Below are 20,001 nucleotides of genomic sequence, written 5' to 3' on the forward strand. Positions count from 1 at the left end.
ACACAAACACATACCCCCACACACAAACACACATGCCTACATACACACACTCGTGGTTGCGAGAAACATAATTTGAATTCAAAATTTCAAAATTCAAATTATTTTTTTTAATTTATTTATTATTTTTTTTTTTACAAATAGCTATGTATACATTCTGGTAGCATTTGGTGGTTTAATGGAAGTTTAGAAAGTCTTGGATTTTTTTCAAGCGCGTGAAATGTCGGATCTTTCGAATTTTTAAAGAGGCCAAATTAATGGAGCGCGTCTAGCTGGAGCAAGTGTAGCTGAAACATCTCAAGTTTTTGGCGATCTAGGGGTACAGTATCTAAAGTCATGACAGCATACACACAGCGCGGTAAGACAAGTTCGGCAAAGTAAAATAGTGGACGGAAAGAGAAGCCTAGGAAAAGAAACCGACTGATATTGAGGTGGATTATAATGTCTAAAAAGCGAACAACAGCAGCAAAAGTGACTACAGAACTCAAATCACCATCTAGAGTCACCAATGTGAGCGATTAAAGTTAGAAGAGCACCTTTATAAACAGAAGATATACGGCAGAGTACAGCGATTCCCAAAAAATGTTTCAAAGTGCTTCCATTATTTTGATAACTACCTGTATCAACCTCGAGCAACTGATAACATTAAACAATCTTTGATTTCTGAAATTAATAGGGCATGCGTTGTCCTTTTCGTTTTTTTTTTTTTTTTTTTTTAAATATTTTTTTAAGCACGAACTGTTATTTTAGTAATTTCGAAGCATAAGGAATTCATTTTTTGTGGTTCAAGGTTCATTGTATCGCCTCCCGTTGGGTGATTATGGATTCACAGTGGGATATCTCAGGGAAAGACAGTGTCGGGGAGGATTTGTTACTTATGATTTATGAGTAGTGTAAATAATCAGTGTAATAGAAATGTTTTAATGTACAATGTTTTTAAAATGAACTGGACCCCAAGTAAAATCAATACGGACTAATATGATTTACCGTATTATTCTTACTGGATCAGCAGCAGGTCAGTCAGGAATATTTCTCGAAATTCCATGGTCCTTGCACATTTTCATTTCTAATATAAGTAATTGCAATTTCCAATGAAAATTTCTTTTACCATCACCATCATCAAAACTGAAGGTCATACGTACAACGTTACTTATATTGTTCACGGGGAAATAAAGGTTGATCTCTTTTGATTACGAAATGAAGTGAATCAATTTCTTTTCAAACCTCATAAAAACGAAATAAAAAGCTATGTACGAGTATACCATGATAACATGTATACCATGATATTTTAAAACAAAAAAATCTGCAGAATATTTATTTAAGACAGATAATTTTTTCAACCCGAACAAGTTTGGGATGGGCCCCTAGTTACTACATAACCTTGGAGAAAAATCACATGAAATTGTAAAATAATATTCACAAAATAAATTCCAATTAAACTGACTTAACAAGCGACTAGAACGACTTGAGATACCCTGGAGTGTTTATCATCTTCATTTAGCCCCGAATATTAGGGTCTATATCCTATAATTGTGGCATTAATTTTTAAAAAATGCTGCAAAATTCTTGTTGACATTTTTTGATTAAGGAAAATCTTTTAATTTGGAAAGGAAAAAGATCTCCGAATACCGGTAAATTTGATCATGGACCGGTGCCAGACAAGTGGTTGATGTAAGCTGAAATAGACATACAAGGAAGAAATGTGATATCCACATTACTTTTTTTTCTTTCAACTAATTTAGAATTATATTTTTCCCATCTGAAATGCATCATATTTTCTGACTGTGTAATAAAAGAAGCATTTTTTAAAGGTTAAAATTTATTTATTATTATTATTTTGCTTCTTTGTAGTTCGCGTCATTTGTAGTAATGAAATGAATGTCAGCCTACCAACAAGCGGATAGGCAGTACAAAAATGTGTTCAGTTATAAAGAACCTATAACGTGTGCAGTGAATATGCGACAAAAGATTTCGTCCCTGTCGCCGCCATCATGAACTAGTATTACTCCATTATTAGATGACGAACATGAGGTACTATTGATTGCACGATGGTTTGATTCGTAACGAATCTATCCTACACTTATTCACTTTTTATCTTATGCACAGTCCCTCCCTCTTTCATTAATTGAATTAAAACATATTGCCTATTTGTGCAACAATCCATCGTGCGTACAAAACAAACTTGTTTCCCTCTTATTTCAAATTTTCCAAATACTAAGTAAATTGCGGCTTATTTTGCCCATCTGGTTTTCTCTTTGCATATAATTAGACCTGCACCGACCGTGTTTACATTCCTCGAGTTCCAAGATAATTGAATTATTCGAAATGGTGATCCTTCTTTCAAAACAGCTTTTCTTAACGTTTAGCCAGAAGCGAGAGTTGTGCTTTCTCGCTTTGTACGTTAACTACAGTATTTCTTCGTAGAATCTCGATTCTTCGGAAAAGTAAACTGAGGTTTGATTATTCTTTGATTTTGCCTTTATCTTACTTTGTTGATAATTTACATTCAGTATCGATTTTTTACAGCATTTTCTTTTTTTTTTAATTTAATGTTTTATTCTAAACGTTCGGACTTAAAATTCTAAACTATTTTTCTTCAAGTTATTTTGTTTTTTTACTAAAAGTTATACGTATATTGAAAGAAAGGTTATCATTTCACTAATACTGCAGAAAAAAAGATACATAAAAACTAGCAACGAATGGTATACACATAATATTTGTTCATACTTGTACTATAAAAAAGAAAGATCTGAAAAAGAAAAACGTAAAATGAGACTGCGAGGAAACTTTTTTTTTTTTTTTTTTGTAATTTTTAGAACGTGACTTCTGTAATTCTTGATCCCTTCATATGGAAATTTTGAAGTTTTTAAAATTGATGCTTGAGTTTGATAAAGGTAAAAAAATTGGAAAAAAAAAAAGAAAGAAAAGAAAATGTTAAGTTTATTTCACTTCCTTATCTGTGTAAAAGGATTGATAACTCCTTATGTTGAAAGTACAAACATAACCTTTACAGGTTTTCCCAGTCACTAGAATCACTCAATATGGCTTGTTATTTTTGCCGTAAAACTGGTAATTGTTTTTTACTGTGTGTAATTTGAAGTGATTTGATGAATCGCATTTCTTGTGAGCTAGGAAAGATAAGTTTGTGGTTAAATAGGTAATATAACTCAGCCCACTCGTTTTTTGTAATTTAATTTGCAAAAAATCTTTTTATTAAAGCAAAGTTTTTCAAAATTGTTTTGGTGATTTTTTGAAGTATTAAATATATAATAAGCAGCAAGTTACCCTGCCTATGCCGGGGCTAAGGCATAACTGCATGCAATATACCGACATCCCTATTATCCCATTTAGAGACTGCAGTTTCGTCCTTGTTTCGACTCATCAGTCTGGAATTGGGAATAACCTAGCTGGAGGCAATACCCAAGCTTTGCCTTCAGTTTCCGAGTTGAACCGCACCATGTCTGCGGGTTCTCGCTCAGTGTTGGGCATTAATCAATTATTTTTTCAATTGCCTTGTTAATTGATTAAAAAAGTAATTGCAATTAAATTAATTGCAATCAAACAATTAATTGCTCTTTGCAATTAATTTAATTGGATTAATGTACACAATTAAAGTAAATGCAATTAATTTTTTAATTGTTTTATGAAACAATTAAAACTAACAATTAACTTTATGTATCAATAGGTACAGCGCAGGGTACAGAGTCAAAAGTATTATTCAATTTCGTATTTTCGTTCAGTGCTGATTACTTCCTCGCCGCGTGAACTAGTCTCGTCTAGGCAAGCTTTTTAAACACGTAAATGTTTGTGTTTTTAAATGTTTTAAGTTTGTGTAAATCATTGTTTTAGTTTAACCCATAACAGGGGAGGTGAGAAAGAAGGACATAACAGAGGACGTGAGGTCTCAGAGACTGCTCTGTTTTAATTTTTTTTTCTTAAAACATGTATATAATTAAGATACATTTCTGAAATTTCTCTCAGATGTAATTTCGACTTTTATTAGTAAAAAAAAAAAAAAAAAAAAGTAGGAAAAAAAATGTTTTTGAAAGAGTTATTAATTAAAATTCACAAAACAATATACAATTGTTAATTGTAGCAAACTACAACTAACAATAAATTAATTTTTAACTGTAGTAAACTACAATTAACAATTAATTAATCGTTAGTTGTAATTTTCCACAATTACAATTGATCAATTGTTAGTTGTTGTGATTTCGTTCACCAATTAATCAATTGTTAATCTTTAATTGTTCATGCAATTAAAATTTCCCCAACTCTGCTCTCGCTGGTGTGATAAATTTACTTTACGAGTTTGTTAACAGTATCGGCTTCAATGAGATGACGTCTGCCTCCATCTCGGTTATTCCTTATTCCCGACTGATAAGTCCAAACAGGACGAAACTGCAGTCTCTGGATGGGATAATCGGGCTGTCGGTATATTGCATCTATTAAATTATGAATGCATGCATTACGAAAAGTGCTTAGTATTTTTTTTTAATCTGTTATTTAGTTTGAAAAAAATAGGTACTACAGATTTGCTAGTGTGTAAATAAGGCAACATGTTTCAAGATTTTAATTAAAGCCTCCAGGATTTGTGTGGAGTTATACTGATGGACACACATTTCTCCACCTCAGTACCTTATTTTCAAAAATTTTATCCTGCGGTATTTTAAATCTGTTATTTAGTTTGAAAAAAATAGGTACTATAGATTTGCTAGTGTGTAAATAAGGCAACATGTTTCAAGATTTTAATTAAAGCCTCCAGGATTTGTGTGGAGTTATACTGATGGGCACACATTTCTCCACTTCAGTACCTTATTTTCAAAAATTTTACTCTGCGGTATTTATTGATTTGGCAATTATTATATTTATTTATTTTACAAATTTCGTGGAAAGTAGACTAAAAAGGAGCTAAGTTTGGCTAAAAAAATAGGTGTTCATTCCCATCCTATAAAATAGTAAAATATTCTTATAAAGTAATGCAGACCTTACCAAAATTAGGCTGAAATATTTTGAATTTATCACTTTCTTGACGTTTTACAAAGTTTATAAGGAAAACGGAGAAAATATAGTCTATTATTTGTTGATGTTTTTCGTAAAATTATTTACTCGGTAAATTTGCAAACTGACTTTACCGACTAAGTTCCATAAAAACTGACTAATACTGACCAAGTTACAGAATACTGAAATCTAGTGATTTTTACTGACCAGTTCTGTGCCCTAAGGTTCTGGATACTGCTTTTTAAACTTCATTCAGAGGGCTTAAGAAAAGTTAAAGTTTCATCAAATTTAGAAAATACGTTTCTCGGTTACTATTAAACTTAGTAAGAAACATTTTAATTCTCGCAAAATATATTGAAAATAATTATTCTGTAAAGTTTGTTTTGATAGTTTTAAATTCATTTACTTTGTTAATTTAAATGTCTTTAAAGCAATGGTAAATAGAATTTAAAGCTTCGAGTTATCGTGATCCGACTATATTAAAATTTAAAACAAAATTTACTTTCTAAGAATACAATAGATCTTCGTTTTACGCGGGTTTATTTTACGCGGTTTCGATTATACGCGGTTTAAGATTTGATACCTTTATTTTATTTTAAGCGGATGAGTTTCGGTTTTACGCGGATGCGGCAACGCAAACAGATAACATTTTCCTCTCTTTCAAAATCTAAACTCCTAAAGATTGCAGATTACACGTAATACACTGCATTTTGGCGGTCTAATAACCGAACTTGGGCCCCAGGAGACATTTTATGCGATTGGTTCCATAGCTCTTTCCAGAAGTAAAGTTATTAAACTCACACAGTTCAGAACTCACTGGAAGAAGAGCTCTTAGGAGTGAAAAACGAAGCCAAAATCAACGAGGATACCGACTTCGGTGACACACAACCAAAAACGTTCGCATCGAAAATTTTGAGCCATTTCTAGACAATAGAAATGATCTTTCTGATTTGTTGGTGAAGGAAGATTCTATCATGGAAATGACGCAAGCGGTCATGGAAGCGTTAATGCTCTGCAAAGAATTACTGAAAAAAATTCTTAATGATTGCCAAAAGAATATCATAGCCAGCTCTTCTTTATAAACAGAACACGAAATTAGTTTATGTTTTCTTTATGCATGTTGTGCATAAAAATCGATATAAGTACACATTAAACTTATTATACAATTAGTCATCACTAGAATGAAGTATATTTGTAGCTACGGAACCTAACCCCTATTTTAACACTAATATTACGTCTCAATTTATGCGGTTTCGATTTACGCGACATTTCCGTGGAACGTAACCCCCGCTTAAAACGAGGGTCTACTGTATAACCCAGTTTATATTCGAAGAATTTGAAATTTGAAACTTTTGAATGAAGGACGAAATTAATGTAGAGCAAGGTTTTACTGTTAAACTACATTATTGTAAAGTTTGATCGAAATCCATTCAGTAGTTTTTGCGTGAAAGAGTAGCAAACATCCATACAGACAAACTTTCACATTTATAATAGTAGTAAGATAATACCTCGGCTTTTGTTTAGACATTTTAGATGGGATTTTCATTGTTGCAATGCTAGGGTTACCACATCAAAGTTTCAGATTTCGCCAAATTTAACGAAAATAATATTTTATTTAATAACAATTCACGGGCCGCTAATAATAGACACGTTTAGTGGTGACGTCAGGGGTTGCCAGAAACTCGAGGAAGTTTCCAATCATGCCGTTGCTATGCGCGTTGCTAAGGAAGAAACAACATAGGATCTTCGTACGAATAGGGTTAGAGCGATGTTTAATTGATGATTTCTTGCCAATTAAATGCTTAAATAATTTTTTTAGTGGTTTCAAGTTACATATAAGCCACCTGTAGACATCATTTGACGAATATCGATAGTTTTTTCATGTGAATCGGGTTAAAATTCGGCAAAACATAGACTTATGTGGAATACAAGTGTGTTTTCTAGAGTTATACACTCTTCTTATTGTTATTTCTTTTTCTTTGGGTGGAGGGGAACAGCTCCGCCATTTGAGAGGGTCTGGAAAGACATTGCCCCCCTCCCCCGCTTTCGGAAAATTGCTGTATTTCTATAAATTTTGCGCAATTTTTTGTCTTTTGATGCAATATGCATTTACTGTATATGATTTACCCCCCCCCCCCCCTTGCAGAAAAATTTGAAATGACGGTATTTTTTTTTTTGAATCCTGTTTAAAGTTTTCTAAGAATTTGATTAAAATTATTTTCTTCGGGCGGGATTTTTTTTTTTAAATGGTATAAGTAATTTTTTGTTTGGGGAAGGAGAATTTTTCACTTTTCTCGATTGTGATGCTTGTTTGCATTGAAATTATTTTTTTTCGAATGGGAGGGGGGATGTTAGTTTACATTGTCCTTATTCTAATGCGAGTTTGATTGGGATATTTTAGTTTAAAAGTTTTTCTTCTGGCGAGAACACACACGTAATTTAAGTTAAACTCCAATTGAGCTCTTTTCCGAATAGGAATAAAAACTAGCTTGAAGAAATTGATAAAATTCCCATTGAACCTAGAAAAAAACTAATATGTATATCCTTGTCCTCCCCCCCCCCCAAAGAGCAATTACTTAAAATTACGCGCAGCAAGAAGAAATATCCCCTCTCCCCGAAGAAAAAAAAATTTAATTGAACTATGCATTGCAAATAGTAGAACAAACTGAAATTTTCAATGTATATTTATGTATATTGATACAAAAAATATGTATAACAAGTAGAGTAAAGTAAAAATCCCCCGCCTCGGAACACAAAAAAAAAAAAAAAAAAAATTAAAATACTCGTGACAATTTGAAGAAAACACGCAATTCTCCCTTTCCCCCAAAGAACCCGAAGGAATGGAGTTTCATTAAAATATGCATTATTACTGGAACAAATGCAGAAAAATTCTCCCCCCCCCCTCCATGGGGGGGAAAATTTTGACATGGTCTCTCGTCTTCTAAAGAAAAGAATGCATACAATTCAATTAATACTACTCCTCTTCCTAAAAAAAAAATAATAATAATTAAATTTCGCTCTAAACTTTAAAAGAAAAATCTCACCCCCCCCCCCCCCCCCCCAAGTCATGATATTTCAAATTTCCTAGAAGGGTACATGCAAAAAGGAAAAAGTCAATGTACGAGTATGTTGCGTCGAAAAACAGCAAAAATTACGCCAAATTTATAGAAATACAGTTATTTTCCAAAAGACATGAGAGGGGGCAATACCTCTCCTGACCCTCTCAAATGTCGGACCTGTCCCCCTCTCCCCCAACGAAAAAGAAATAACAATAAGAAGAGTGTATAACTCTAGAAAACACACTTGTATTCCACATAATTCTATGTTTTGCCGAATTTTAACCCGATTCACATGTAAAAATTATCGATACTCGTGAAATGATGTCTACAGGTGGCTTATATGTAACTTGAAACCACTAAAAAAATTATTTAGACCATTTAATTGCCAAAAAACTATCAATTAAACATCGCTCTAACCCTATTCCTACGAAGATCCTATGCTGATTCTCCCTTAGCAACGCGCATAGCAACGGCATGATTGGAAACTTCCCCGTGTTTCTGGCAACCCCTGACGTCACACTAAACGTGTCTATTGCTCACAGTGAACAAACGCGATAACTCGTCCGCAAAGACAACCATTCAAACACGCGCTCCGATCCAAGAAGGCTAATCTTAAGCTGATGCCTCAGCTGATATATATAGGGACCTTACGCTAGGTTATTGCCGCTATATAGATACATAGGGGCCTTACGCTAGGTGGTATTGGAGCAACACCACTCAAGAGACAGTCCCTCACTAGGCTGTCTCTAGTGTGGTGTAAGGCCCCTATATATACGAGCCGACGCATTAGCTTAAGATTAGCCATTCTGGTTCGGAGCGCGTGTTTGAGTGGTTGTCTTTTCTGGCGAGTAATCGTATTTGGTGATAGTTCACTGTGATCCATTATTAGCGACACGTGAATTGTTTATTAAATAAAATATTAATTTCGGCAAATTTGGCGAAATCCGAAACTTTGCTGCGGTAACCCTAATAGGTGCAACAATGAAAAATCCGATCCAAACTGGCTAAACTTAAGCTGATACGTCGGCCTATCTATATAGCGACTCTAGTGTGGTGTTGATTGGCCACGTCGGCAAAACTATTCTTCCGCCGAGTGAGAAAATGATGATACGATCGACCTCCAGTTACGTACAACTCTGCAAATCCAAATGTAAAATTATACCGTACCGAAACGATAAATTCTTTCCTCTAAATTGGCATCTTGTTTTTGATTCGGAATATTATCCTTGATATTTTTAGTCTTGGTAATAAACATGCAAAATTTACTTTTAATCATTTGGATGAAAAAGTAGATAATTTTAAATTTTGTACACATGCTTCGTGTTGTGTATTTATTATGCGCGATTGATATACTTCGTTTTCAACTTATCCTGGGCTTTCTTCATAGTATTGATACTTATGAAATCGTACCATATAAATTAAATATTTTCAAAAAAAGTTTGCTACCAAAAGCTAAAGCTTTTCATATCAAAGCAGATGCTGAAATTCAATTTCGTGCTTTTGGCAACAATTTCCATCTACTACTTTATGAAGATGAAACACTCAAACAAGTGCAAATAGAAACTTATGTACTCTCCAAATCCAACCGCATATTCCCAGAGACAACGAGATTTTATAGCGGAGTTTTAAGCAGCAATCCCATTTCTTCAGTCTTAGGTTATGTTCACGATTCTATGTTTTCAGGAACAGTAGCAGACGAGGACCAACAATATTTTATTGAATCGCCTTCCTTGCAATTGAAGAACGTGACCCATGCTGAAAAAATTGTAGTGTATAAAAGCAAAGATGTGTCTATACTGAATTGGAAGGTACTCACACGAAATCCTCGCGACCATATTCCATGGCGTGATAACTTCCGAAAGTTTCAACCTGCAATGCTAAACTACACTTCTACGATGGAAGGTATACAATTCGGGAATGATTCTAACGACAGGTTCTGCGAAATTGAAATTGTCGCCGATCATAATTTGTACAATCATTTTAATGGCAATGTCGAAAATGTGGCTGCTTATTTATACTTACACGCCAAGTATGCGGACGACATATTCAGAAAAACGGATTTCAACATGGATGGCAAACCCGATGGTATCAGAATTTCTGTCAAAAAGCTGTCCATCTACACTTCGCCAGACGATCCTGATTATCCGATGGTTAATGCATCAGACTTAGGGGAATATTTATTGAAGCTTGTGTTGAGACAACAAGCATTACCATTTTGTTTGTCTATAAGTGTTTGCTTCCGAGACTACCCGATGCTTGTTCTTGGCGAAGCTTTTAAGGCTGATATCCGTTCGCCTTTCGCAGCTGGTGGGATATGCGACAAAACCTTTCGCCAAAATGGCGAAATGATTCATCTCAATTTGGGCGCCATAAACGTCCGGTACGGCAACAGAAAGATGTTCCCTTTGGCTATCACACTGACAGCTTTCGCTCACGAGATTGGGCATGGTTTCGGGAGCGATCACGATCGAACCGAAGATCCCATCTGTTCACCAGGGAAAGAGGCTGGTGGAAACTTTTTAATGTTCCCTACTGCTGCACACTTGTCAAATCGCAGCAGGCTGTTTTCACCTTGCAGCCGATCTGAAATATGGTTGGTGCTTTCGAGCAAAGGAGGATGCCTGGAGCCTAGGAACAGCGTGTGCGGGAATGGCATTCGAGAAGGAGACGAAGCTTGTGATTGTGGTGCTGCCCACATGTGCGAAGTCCTAGATCCCTGTTGCACCCCTTCCGATGCCAAACCTCCCGACAAGGGATGTACCTTGCGGAAAAGTGCATTCTGCAGCCCGAAGGAAAGCGAGTGTTGCGAAAGAGACTGCACCATTTCGAACGATATGCAAAAGCTTTGCTTCAACGACCGCCTAGACTGTTTTGTGAGCTACTGTGATGGCACGAACGCATCTTGCCCTCTTCCGAAGTTAAGGGAAGGCTTCGCTTGCAAACGCAAGCCGGTCTCCTGCGAGGGAAAGATGTGCAATAGTTCTATCTGCCTGTCAGCCGCGCTGGAGACTTGTTCCTGCGGAAAAGGAGGAGAATGTATGGTGTGCTGCTCGAAGGGAGGCATATGCTTACCTGCTTCAGACTTGAATTTGTCGAGATACAGTTACGAAGAGCTCTTTCTCGAGACCGGAACTCTTTGCAACAACGGGAGTTTCATGTGCGATGGTTTGGGTAACTGTGTCGACCCAAAAGCTGGCTTTAGCCCATCAGTGCTCCATTTTGTATTGTTAGTCGTTTCTAGTGTCAGCTCGGCAGTTATTGTTATGGTGATGTATTTCCAGTTCTACAGAGGACGAGCTAAGCACCCGTTGCTTATAATTTCAACCTGAATCTAGTTCATTGTTCATTATGTCTGAGAATTTTCGTTGTTTATTACTTAGTAGAAATGAAGTTAAAAAAAAATATTAAATGAACTTTAAAAAAAAAAAAACTTTGCTATCCGCTAGTTAATGAGTAAGTATATTCACGCAAAAAATATTGATAGGGCAGATCCAGTGGCACACAGCGGGAGGGTCCAGGGGGTCCGTACCCCTCCAGACTACTACGTACTATGTATTTCTCTAAATATTTTTCGAGCCATCAGCCTTTGTCGTCGAACTACCTGATTTGTTTGGCACTTCGTTTAAGGAAACAACTATTCCGTGTGAAAAAAGAAAAATTGCCGATGCGAGCATGAAGAAAAAAAAAGAAACTGCTTTGCTAGACGAAGCGTTTATCATTTGGCACCGATGAGTGCGCATGGAAGAGAGGGTACAGCCGAGGGTCTCGTGCACTCGAGGTCATTTCCTTGATTGACCCAAGTTGACATTAACTGGTTGGTGTGCAAAAGTAAACTTTCCAAATAGCTGGCTTGTTTAGTTCTTAAAATTCAGTCGGACCACGATTTAACGAATTCATCGGGGCCGAAACGTTTATACGTTAAATCGGGGTTATTCGTAAAATCGGGGTGTAATTTTTTTTTTTTTAACTGCACTTACCTTATCTAAAACCCCTAAAATGCAACTGCGCAAAAATATCCATAATTAGAAAGTGTACACTTTACGACTTATTACACACTAATTAATTTGAAATTTCAAACTACTGGGTAATTGATGTTTGAGAATTTCCTTGATCCTTGACTCGAAATAGTTCTTTTTCGACTTTATGGGGAGAAGAAAATACTGTGTCATTTACAGCCTGCTGTATGAGATATGTTTTTACAGTTTCCAGGCCAGGTAAAGCATTTGAAAAAGAAAGTTTTAATGGGAGTTTCATTATCACTTTCTGCATCAAAATCAATATTCGTTGGTTCCCTTTCCGCCCGTCAAAAATTTCTGATTCCAAGAACAGTCCTTTTCTATTTCGGGCAATATGGGTATAACACTTGGAAAACAATCCAATATTTCCTTACTCAAATAAAAAAAAAAAACACATTTTCGTAGCTGTTAAAACAGTTTGTTAATTCGGGGTTTGTTATTGTTCGGTAAATAGGGGTTTTTGCCTTCATTTTCAGTTGGGGATAGAGAAAAATTCGTTAAATAGAGGTTCGTTAAATCGGGGTCCGACTGGAACACTTTATCGATTTTTATACCGACTACAAGTCTGTTTTTATCCCTTGCTTACTGTTTAAGGGTTGTATATAATTTTCTCAAAATATCATTAAAAAACAATAGTTTATATCATCGCTTCAGAGTAACCATAAGACATCTAGCCATAGAAACAACAGTAAGATATCTAATTGTAGGATGGGCGACGATATAGGCAAGTGCATTTTATGGTACTTTTTGTTAAGCACTGCAATTGTTTTAGCAGGGGTCCCCCCCCCCCAAGAGCAAGGGCGCATCTCCCCCTAAATAGCGTGGAGACCCCCCCCCCAAAGTGAAAGATACCCCTCAAAACACCCCCCTCTAAATCGCTGCTTGGCGACTTGTTTACTTTCTAAATTTTCGAAAACAGAAGAAATATCGTTAATATCGCCACCTTGTTTTTTCTTTATGTTTTAACTAGCTGCGTTGCCCGGTCTAAGGTCCCTATATATACGAGCCGGATGCCGGAGCATCAGCTTAAGATCAGCCTTTTTGGATCGGAGCGCGTGCTTGAGAGGTTGTCTTTTCTGGAGAGTAATCGCGTCTGGTGATTGTTCACAGCGACCGATTATTAGCAGCACGTGAATTGTTTGTTGAATAAAGTATTTTTGGCAAATTTGGCGAAACGAGAAACTTTTCTGTGGTAACCTTAGCTCGCAACAATGAAAAATCCGATCCAAAATGGCTAAACTTAAGCTGATGCGTCTGCCTATCTACACTCCTGTTTGTGAACATTGCAACACCACGAAGGACTTACGCGAGTGAGCTGAAAATTACAGGAAATGTAAAGTAGGGCATGATATGCAAATGATTAAAATTGCAGACCGGTAACGCATGCGTATGCTGAGCAGCGTCCTCTGAACAGCGCATCGAACCGAATATAAATAGACGGCTGTAGCGAGGCGTGTATGATTATCGGTGCTTATATACTAGAATAACCGTTAACTGAATTTTAACTATGCCTACAGGTGTTTCATTGGGTGCTTCATCAATTCGGAGACGTCGGTTAGTGATACTAAAAACATACATTCATGACGTCAATATTTAGTAATCAATAACGAAACCGACATTTAAAACCACGATTCCTCTCCAAATATTTTCGTGTCGCGAGTGAGAAATTCGCTTTAGCTCTAAAATTCATTGCTTGTAAAAAAATTCGCGTATAGCCATTTCGCGTAAGTCGAATCGCGTTGTAGCGGGAATCGACGTATGGCTGAGAGAGTCTCGATTATGATGACTTTAGGAGACACTGGGAAACTCGGGCAGAGTTACGGTAACGTGATCATGGCGAGTTTTCCAAAATCTTAAAAATAATCTGTAAGCACTAAAGAATTAAGAAAACATAGTAAAAAGGGAGGTATTTTAGATGCCCGTGGTTATCTACGAATGCAAGAGCTTTATTTCGTAGCACTCAAGCGAACAATGGCAACACATAGCATAATTCAGCAATTGCTTCAAGCTAACTATCTTGCATGAAAGATCAAATAAAAATGAATTTTCACTTACTTAAAATTACTTTCAGCTTTTTTTCCAGTCAATTTCGGCCCTTGGAGTTTCTGAACGTATACGGGGAAAATGTCATGGGATATATTTTGCCGGCTTTCCATACCAAGATCGTAGCACAGAAATAAATTTCTAGGGTGGAAAGGAGCAGTTTAAAAATTCTATTCAAACTAAATGTTTTACGCAATTTATGGCTCGCGTAAACAATGAAAAGAGTCAAATTTAAAAATTATGATTTTTGTTAACTAAAAAACGCTAAAAACCTTTTTTGTGAAAAACTTCGTTTAGGGAATTTTTTAAGAGCTTTAACCGTACCAAACTCGAGAAGGTAGGATAATTATTAAGTTACAAAAGGCCGCTTTGGGCGATAAATGCGTTTTTATTTAATACCTCTGTTTATTAGCGTCTTTTCATTTTTTTTGTTCGTAACACTATACCTCGACAAAGCAGTTTTGTTTTGATTTGTTAGGCGAAATATTTTGAAATCACGCCGTGATGCTCATTGAAAATTTCGTATCGTTTTGACTTTTTAGAGTTTTTACTTTATACATGCATGTGAAAATCTATATGCCAAATTTCAAAGTATGTGTCTTGGACATGCGTTTTTTCTTTCATTCTTTCTTCCTAATGGGCCTTACGCTAGGAGTTAGCCTTTTGCAGACTTAGAATGCCATATCAGGAGTTTGCACTATCTTTCATGTGCCACCATTAAGGTGCTAATATCAATGGCACCGATAATTTTGATGCCCAGTTCCTGACGGTAACTGGGTTCTGTTAAATGAAAAACTGCACTATAGATTCAATTTTGCCGAGGGCATTCAACGATTTGCCTGGAAAGAAATAGAACGATTCATGGAACTTTGGCGCCAAGCCTTGGCGATTTTTCACTTAACAGAAACTTTCTCAGTCGTCGAAATGATTAGCCGAAAATCAATTTTCTCCATGGATGATAGAATCCCTTGAATAAAGGACAGGCCGATTTATCCAACATTTTGGTTCCAAGACGACTTTGGATCCAATTTCTTTCTAGTATTTATAAATACGTTATAATATTTGCTGATTGCAATGTCGTTAAACAATTGTTGATAATTTGATTAAAATGTCACTTTAGGCAAATCTAGAAAGATAATAACTTAGTTCACAAATTCAACAAAAATGTATCGGAAAATGTTTACTGCAGTGAACCTCATTTTCATACCATTTTTATTTTGAATCATGTATTAATTAAATCTCCTTCATTTACAGAATAAAATAAGCAAACATCAATCAGACAACAGATTTAAAGCTTGGGCACCAGTTTTCTGCAACGAGGCTTTTATACAAATACTTATTTTTTCATGCGACAATTTTGGAACCAAAATGTTGGATAAGTCAACTCCCCTTAATGGATGATATACATATATTTATTGTCTTTCTATTACAGGTTCTTGTGCAAAATGCATGACAAGGGTGCCTTATGGAACCTTGATCGCCACTATCTTTTGCTGTGTGGGCGTGCTGGCATTTTTGATATGTCTGTACAGGGCGGTGCATCTGACGCTACGAATGTTCGAAGATGTCTTTACTTACAACTTAGAGTGGTAAGTACTATGGAATGCTTTTGATAGCAGACGACAAACATCCTAATTACCTTAGATAATAATATATAAATATATCTTCTGTGAAAATACAAGGTTGTAGTTCGGAAGAGCTATAGCAAAAAAGAAAAGATGAAAAGGACCCCTTCACCTGACATCGCTACAGGTAATAAACATCACTGCGGTGCATTGTAGGACTGTAGCAGACGAAAATCCGGTTCTACGGCGTCTAATAACACTTGCTTTTATGTGGCTTGTAAACTTTTCTTTCTATTTAAAAAGGAGATCATTTGCCAACAATTCAATCGAGTGAAAAAATTCCTCGAGCTAACGAAGAGAAAACATTTTTATGTGATTTATCTTTCACATTATTGTATTATTTAAGTGATAATGAGGAGCAAAATCAAAACAGCGATTAACGCCAAAATTGAATCAACGCCTATTTCCCGTTGGTTGATTTTTTACTTCAAATTTCATCAATCGTAGCATTGCTTCTTGAGGAATAGCAGTCGCAATGAACAAGAAAGAACGTTCGATTGCAACCCCCCCCCCCCTTGAGCTATTGGAGCCAAAAATTAAAGCAGCTTTTGCACCCTCTAAGCTAAACCTATGATACTTTACTTTTTGTGATATAGCAATCACAAATAATGAGAAGAATGTTCGACTACTCCATATTCCTTCAAGATATTAGCACCAAAATTGAATCCGCACCTGTACCTTTTAGGGTCAACACATGGACCAAATTTTGTTTGGCTTGTTACTTTTTTATCTATAATAGGGACGCACAACGGAGAAAACGTTCGATTGCTCCACCCCCTTGGAAAAATTGCTGCCAAACACTTATGGGCACCACTTCACATTGTGTACCAAATTTAGTTCAATTTTGTGCTGTAGAACGACCGTAAAAAACCGGGCATACACAAACAGGCAATCACCTCACATTCCAGGATCTCCCGTATCTACCACTATTGGTGGTTCTTTTGATTGCAGTGGTACCCTGAAGACAGCTCTATTTTTTTATTCAGACTAGAAGCCGAGCAATCCCAGGTCCAGAACCCCCAGAAGTCACTTGGAGCATATTTAGCATGCCTTAATCACCATTAAAGAACACGGGGGATCTACGACCAACTGGCATTGAACCTGGGACCTTTCGGTTACTAGTCCGACGCCTTACCGATCAGGCTACCACGGCATTCACACAAATATTCGGACCTTTTTTCCAATAAAGGTCAAAATGGATTTGGCACACCTCAAAACTTTCAAATCCGACAAAATTGAAAATGTTCATGAATCCAGTACTTTCTTCTATGTATTAGATATAGAAGAAAATAAAAATGAGAGAAATAATATATTCCCATCACTAAATAGTTTGGATGATTTGGATTTAGAGAATTGTAGCTTGATTTATTTACCCCATGACTCGTCCTCCGGAAAAGCGGTAATTAATTTTGATTTTTCGTATCAATACCCAGGCACTAGATATCATGGCTAATGGGGAGTTCAGTTTTCGTCAATGTGTTGTTTGTTTTTTTTTCGCAGGCTGAGCGACGTGCACGTCATCTTCATCATCGTCGGTGCCCTGATGGGCCTGCTCGCAGTCACACTGCTTGTCGTGGGAATCTTCTCCACAGGAGCCACCCGCACCAAGATTTACAGAGGGTGGAAATCCAGGATCGGAGGACGCATTTCCTCTGCCATGGTAAGTAGTTTCCTTCTCCCTTTGAAATGTACAGATGAAAGTTAAACAAATCGAGATCTGAGCATCTAAAAGTGGGATCAATAACGTCGTGACAAAGTAAATTGTAGCCACGTTTTCGCAGGAGCGTATCCAGGGGCGCCCGATGGGAGGTCTCTGTGATCACCCAAAAATTTCCTTATTTGCAAATATTGTCTAACGATTCGGCAAAAGTATCATCATTCGGCGAAATTTGGAGCTCCATTCGGCAAATTGAGAATTTCTGCCCTCCCAAAAACTTTTGTTTGGGATGCTTCTGAGCGTATACAGGGGAGTATTTAGGAATGGATATATTCTCTTTGTCCTCGAAATTATTTTCTGATTGCTGCTTTTTGGAGTTGCAGTGAATCTCTTTATCAGTGCACCAAATCATAATGCTTGAATTTTCAGTTATCCGAGTGCAGCTCTTGTATCCCAAATTTAACTTAATACTTTGGTTGCAACCCAAAAGACCGACCATCTTGTGCACTTTCGTACTGGGTGGCTACAAAATACTGTTACAAACATTGGATCATTTCTTGAACATAAAAGCATAAATATGCTGTAGTGAACATTAAGTTTTACTTGAAATCATTTTAATCGAATTGAGCACCATATTATTTGATCTATTCCTACCAGTGTTTCATTATGACTCAAAATGTATTAAAAGGTAATTTGTCCCTCTCACCATGGAGACTTCGCGCAAGTGTCTAAGCATTTGTGCCGATTAGACTCAAAAATCCCAAAATGAACATAAATACAAAATTTAGATCCAGTTTATTGTGTTTCCAAAATGACTTTTTATAGCCGTTCGTGAAGTTTTGGGCAATTCTTTTTTTGCACGGGGTCCCTATTTACCACCCAATAAATCGGCTTGGGTGTAGTACAATTTTCAGAAGCAATTCATTTTTGTTGTGTAAAGAATGTTTATGTTAAAAGACGAACACAATAATAACGAATGAACTAACCCAACTAACTGGTTGTTAATTGAATATCCAGACAGTAATTCCCTTTATGGGATTTAAAACTGCCAGTTGCCTGTGAAAATTTTTTTTCTTCCTCCAAACTTATTTATATTTCTCTTTTAGTGTATGAGTGTGGTCTACATACTCAACCTGGTGTGGCTCTGCATTTCGGGTTGTCTGGTCGTCGTGGTTTTCGTGTTTTATGTCCTAAGGAAAATCTGTGAAGCTTCCAGCGACTGCGTCGACCTTCAGCAATTTCGTAAATATTTAAATTCCTTATTGTTATCAGACTCATCTGATTGGTGTTTCATTCGTAGTTTGAATATTACAGGGGTGGAAAATCAAAAATTCATTTCTGTATCAGTAAAAATAGTTTTGTATCAGAATGATCAGTTTTGTATCAGGTGAATTCACGGTTTCGTAACAAAATCTTTAATTTTGGACCCTCTCACTATACAGTTTGAAGCAAATACAAAACATTTGCAGCAAAAAAAGTACATAAATATTTTTTTAAACCCAATTTTGTAGCAATATTGTAATTTTAAAAAACTGTGGAAAAACTACTTTTAGTAAACGTACAATTGATCATAATACATACCTAACTAGAATCTTAATTTTGTTCTGTGGTTATTTGTCAAAAGTTGATAGGTCAAATTTGACCATGTTCTACTTTTACCGATCATACACTGGTGTGCAAAAATTAAGGACGAAGTCGAAAAATTAGCATATCAGCTGAACGAAGAGGCAGAGCGGACAGAAAGACCAATCAGGAGATTAAGTAAGGTGATGAACGGTAGCACATGCGCAGATATGCAGGCAGATGTAATGGGGGAGTGTCTGAGTAGTATAAAGCATGTTGTCGGTGTAAGATCAGTATTTCTGGCAAAGAGATTGCACGCCGTATAGCAGTTAAAATCACACCGAGTTCCTGCCTCAGCGAGAAATGGCGAATAATCAATCTGTTAGACGACATCTGGATGCTTTTACCCGAGGTCGAATAATTGAGAAGTTGGAGGAAGGCCGCAGTGTGACAAGTGTGGCTGCAGAGTTCGCAATTCCTTACAACATCGTTTCACGACTTTGGAGACAATTTCAAACTACAGGAACAGCTATCCGAGGGTTCAGTAGTGGTCGTCCACGAGGAACCACACCCGCAGATGACCGGTACACCGGTATTGACCGGTTGTCTTACAGGCCAGAAGAAACAGGTGGCAGACAGCGGGAGAAATCGCTAGACACACGACACAGGCGACTGGACGACCGATATCGCGTTTTACCGTGGCCAGAAGACTGCACGGTAGTGGTCTGTTTGCACGACGTCCTATACGGTGTGTACCTCTAACGCCTGCTCATCGGAGAAGGCGTTCTCTGTGGTGCCGGGAACACCGGAATTGGAGAGACAATGAATGGGGACGAGTACTCTTTACAGATGAGAGCAGATTCAGTCTGAGTAGCAATTCTCATCGCATACTCATCTGGAGAGAGCGGGGAAGCCGCAATCATCCCTCAAACATCATTGAAAGGGACAGGTATGGAGGTCGCGGTGTTCTCGTTTGGGAAGGCATCATGCTTGGTAGTCGTACAGACCTTCACATCTTCGACGCAGGTTCAGTCAACGGG

General features: G+C 36.8%; 1 protein-coding gene across 1 annotated transcript in view; it reads left to right on the top strand.

The window, feature by feature from the left end:
- LOC129231611 (neuronal membrane glycoprotein M6-b-like) overlaps positions 1 to 20,001 on the top strand; it is a 96,292-nt gene that overhangs the window by 62,686 nt on the left and 13,605 nt on the right. The window contains exons 2-4 of the mRNA XM_054865979.1: positions 15,549 to 15,705; positions 17,242 to 17,401; positions 18,505 to 18,640. Of these exons, the coding sequence (XP_054721954.1) occupies positions 15,549 to 15,705; positions 17,242 to 17,401; positions 18,505 to 18,640 (453 nt within the window). The remainder of the gene's footprint in view (positions 1 to 15,548; positions 15,706 to 17,241; positions 17,402 to 18,504; positions 18,641 to 20,001) is intronic.

The sequence above is a fragment of the Uloborus diversus genome, chromosome 1, assembly GCF_026930045.1.
Source record: "Uloborus diversus isolate 005 chromosome 1, Udiv.v.3.1, whole genome shotgun sequence".
NCBI lineage: Eukaryota > Metazoa > Arthropoda > Arachnida > Araneae > Uloboridae > Uloborus > Uloborus diversus.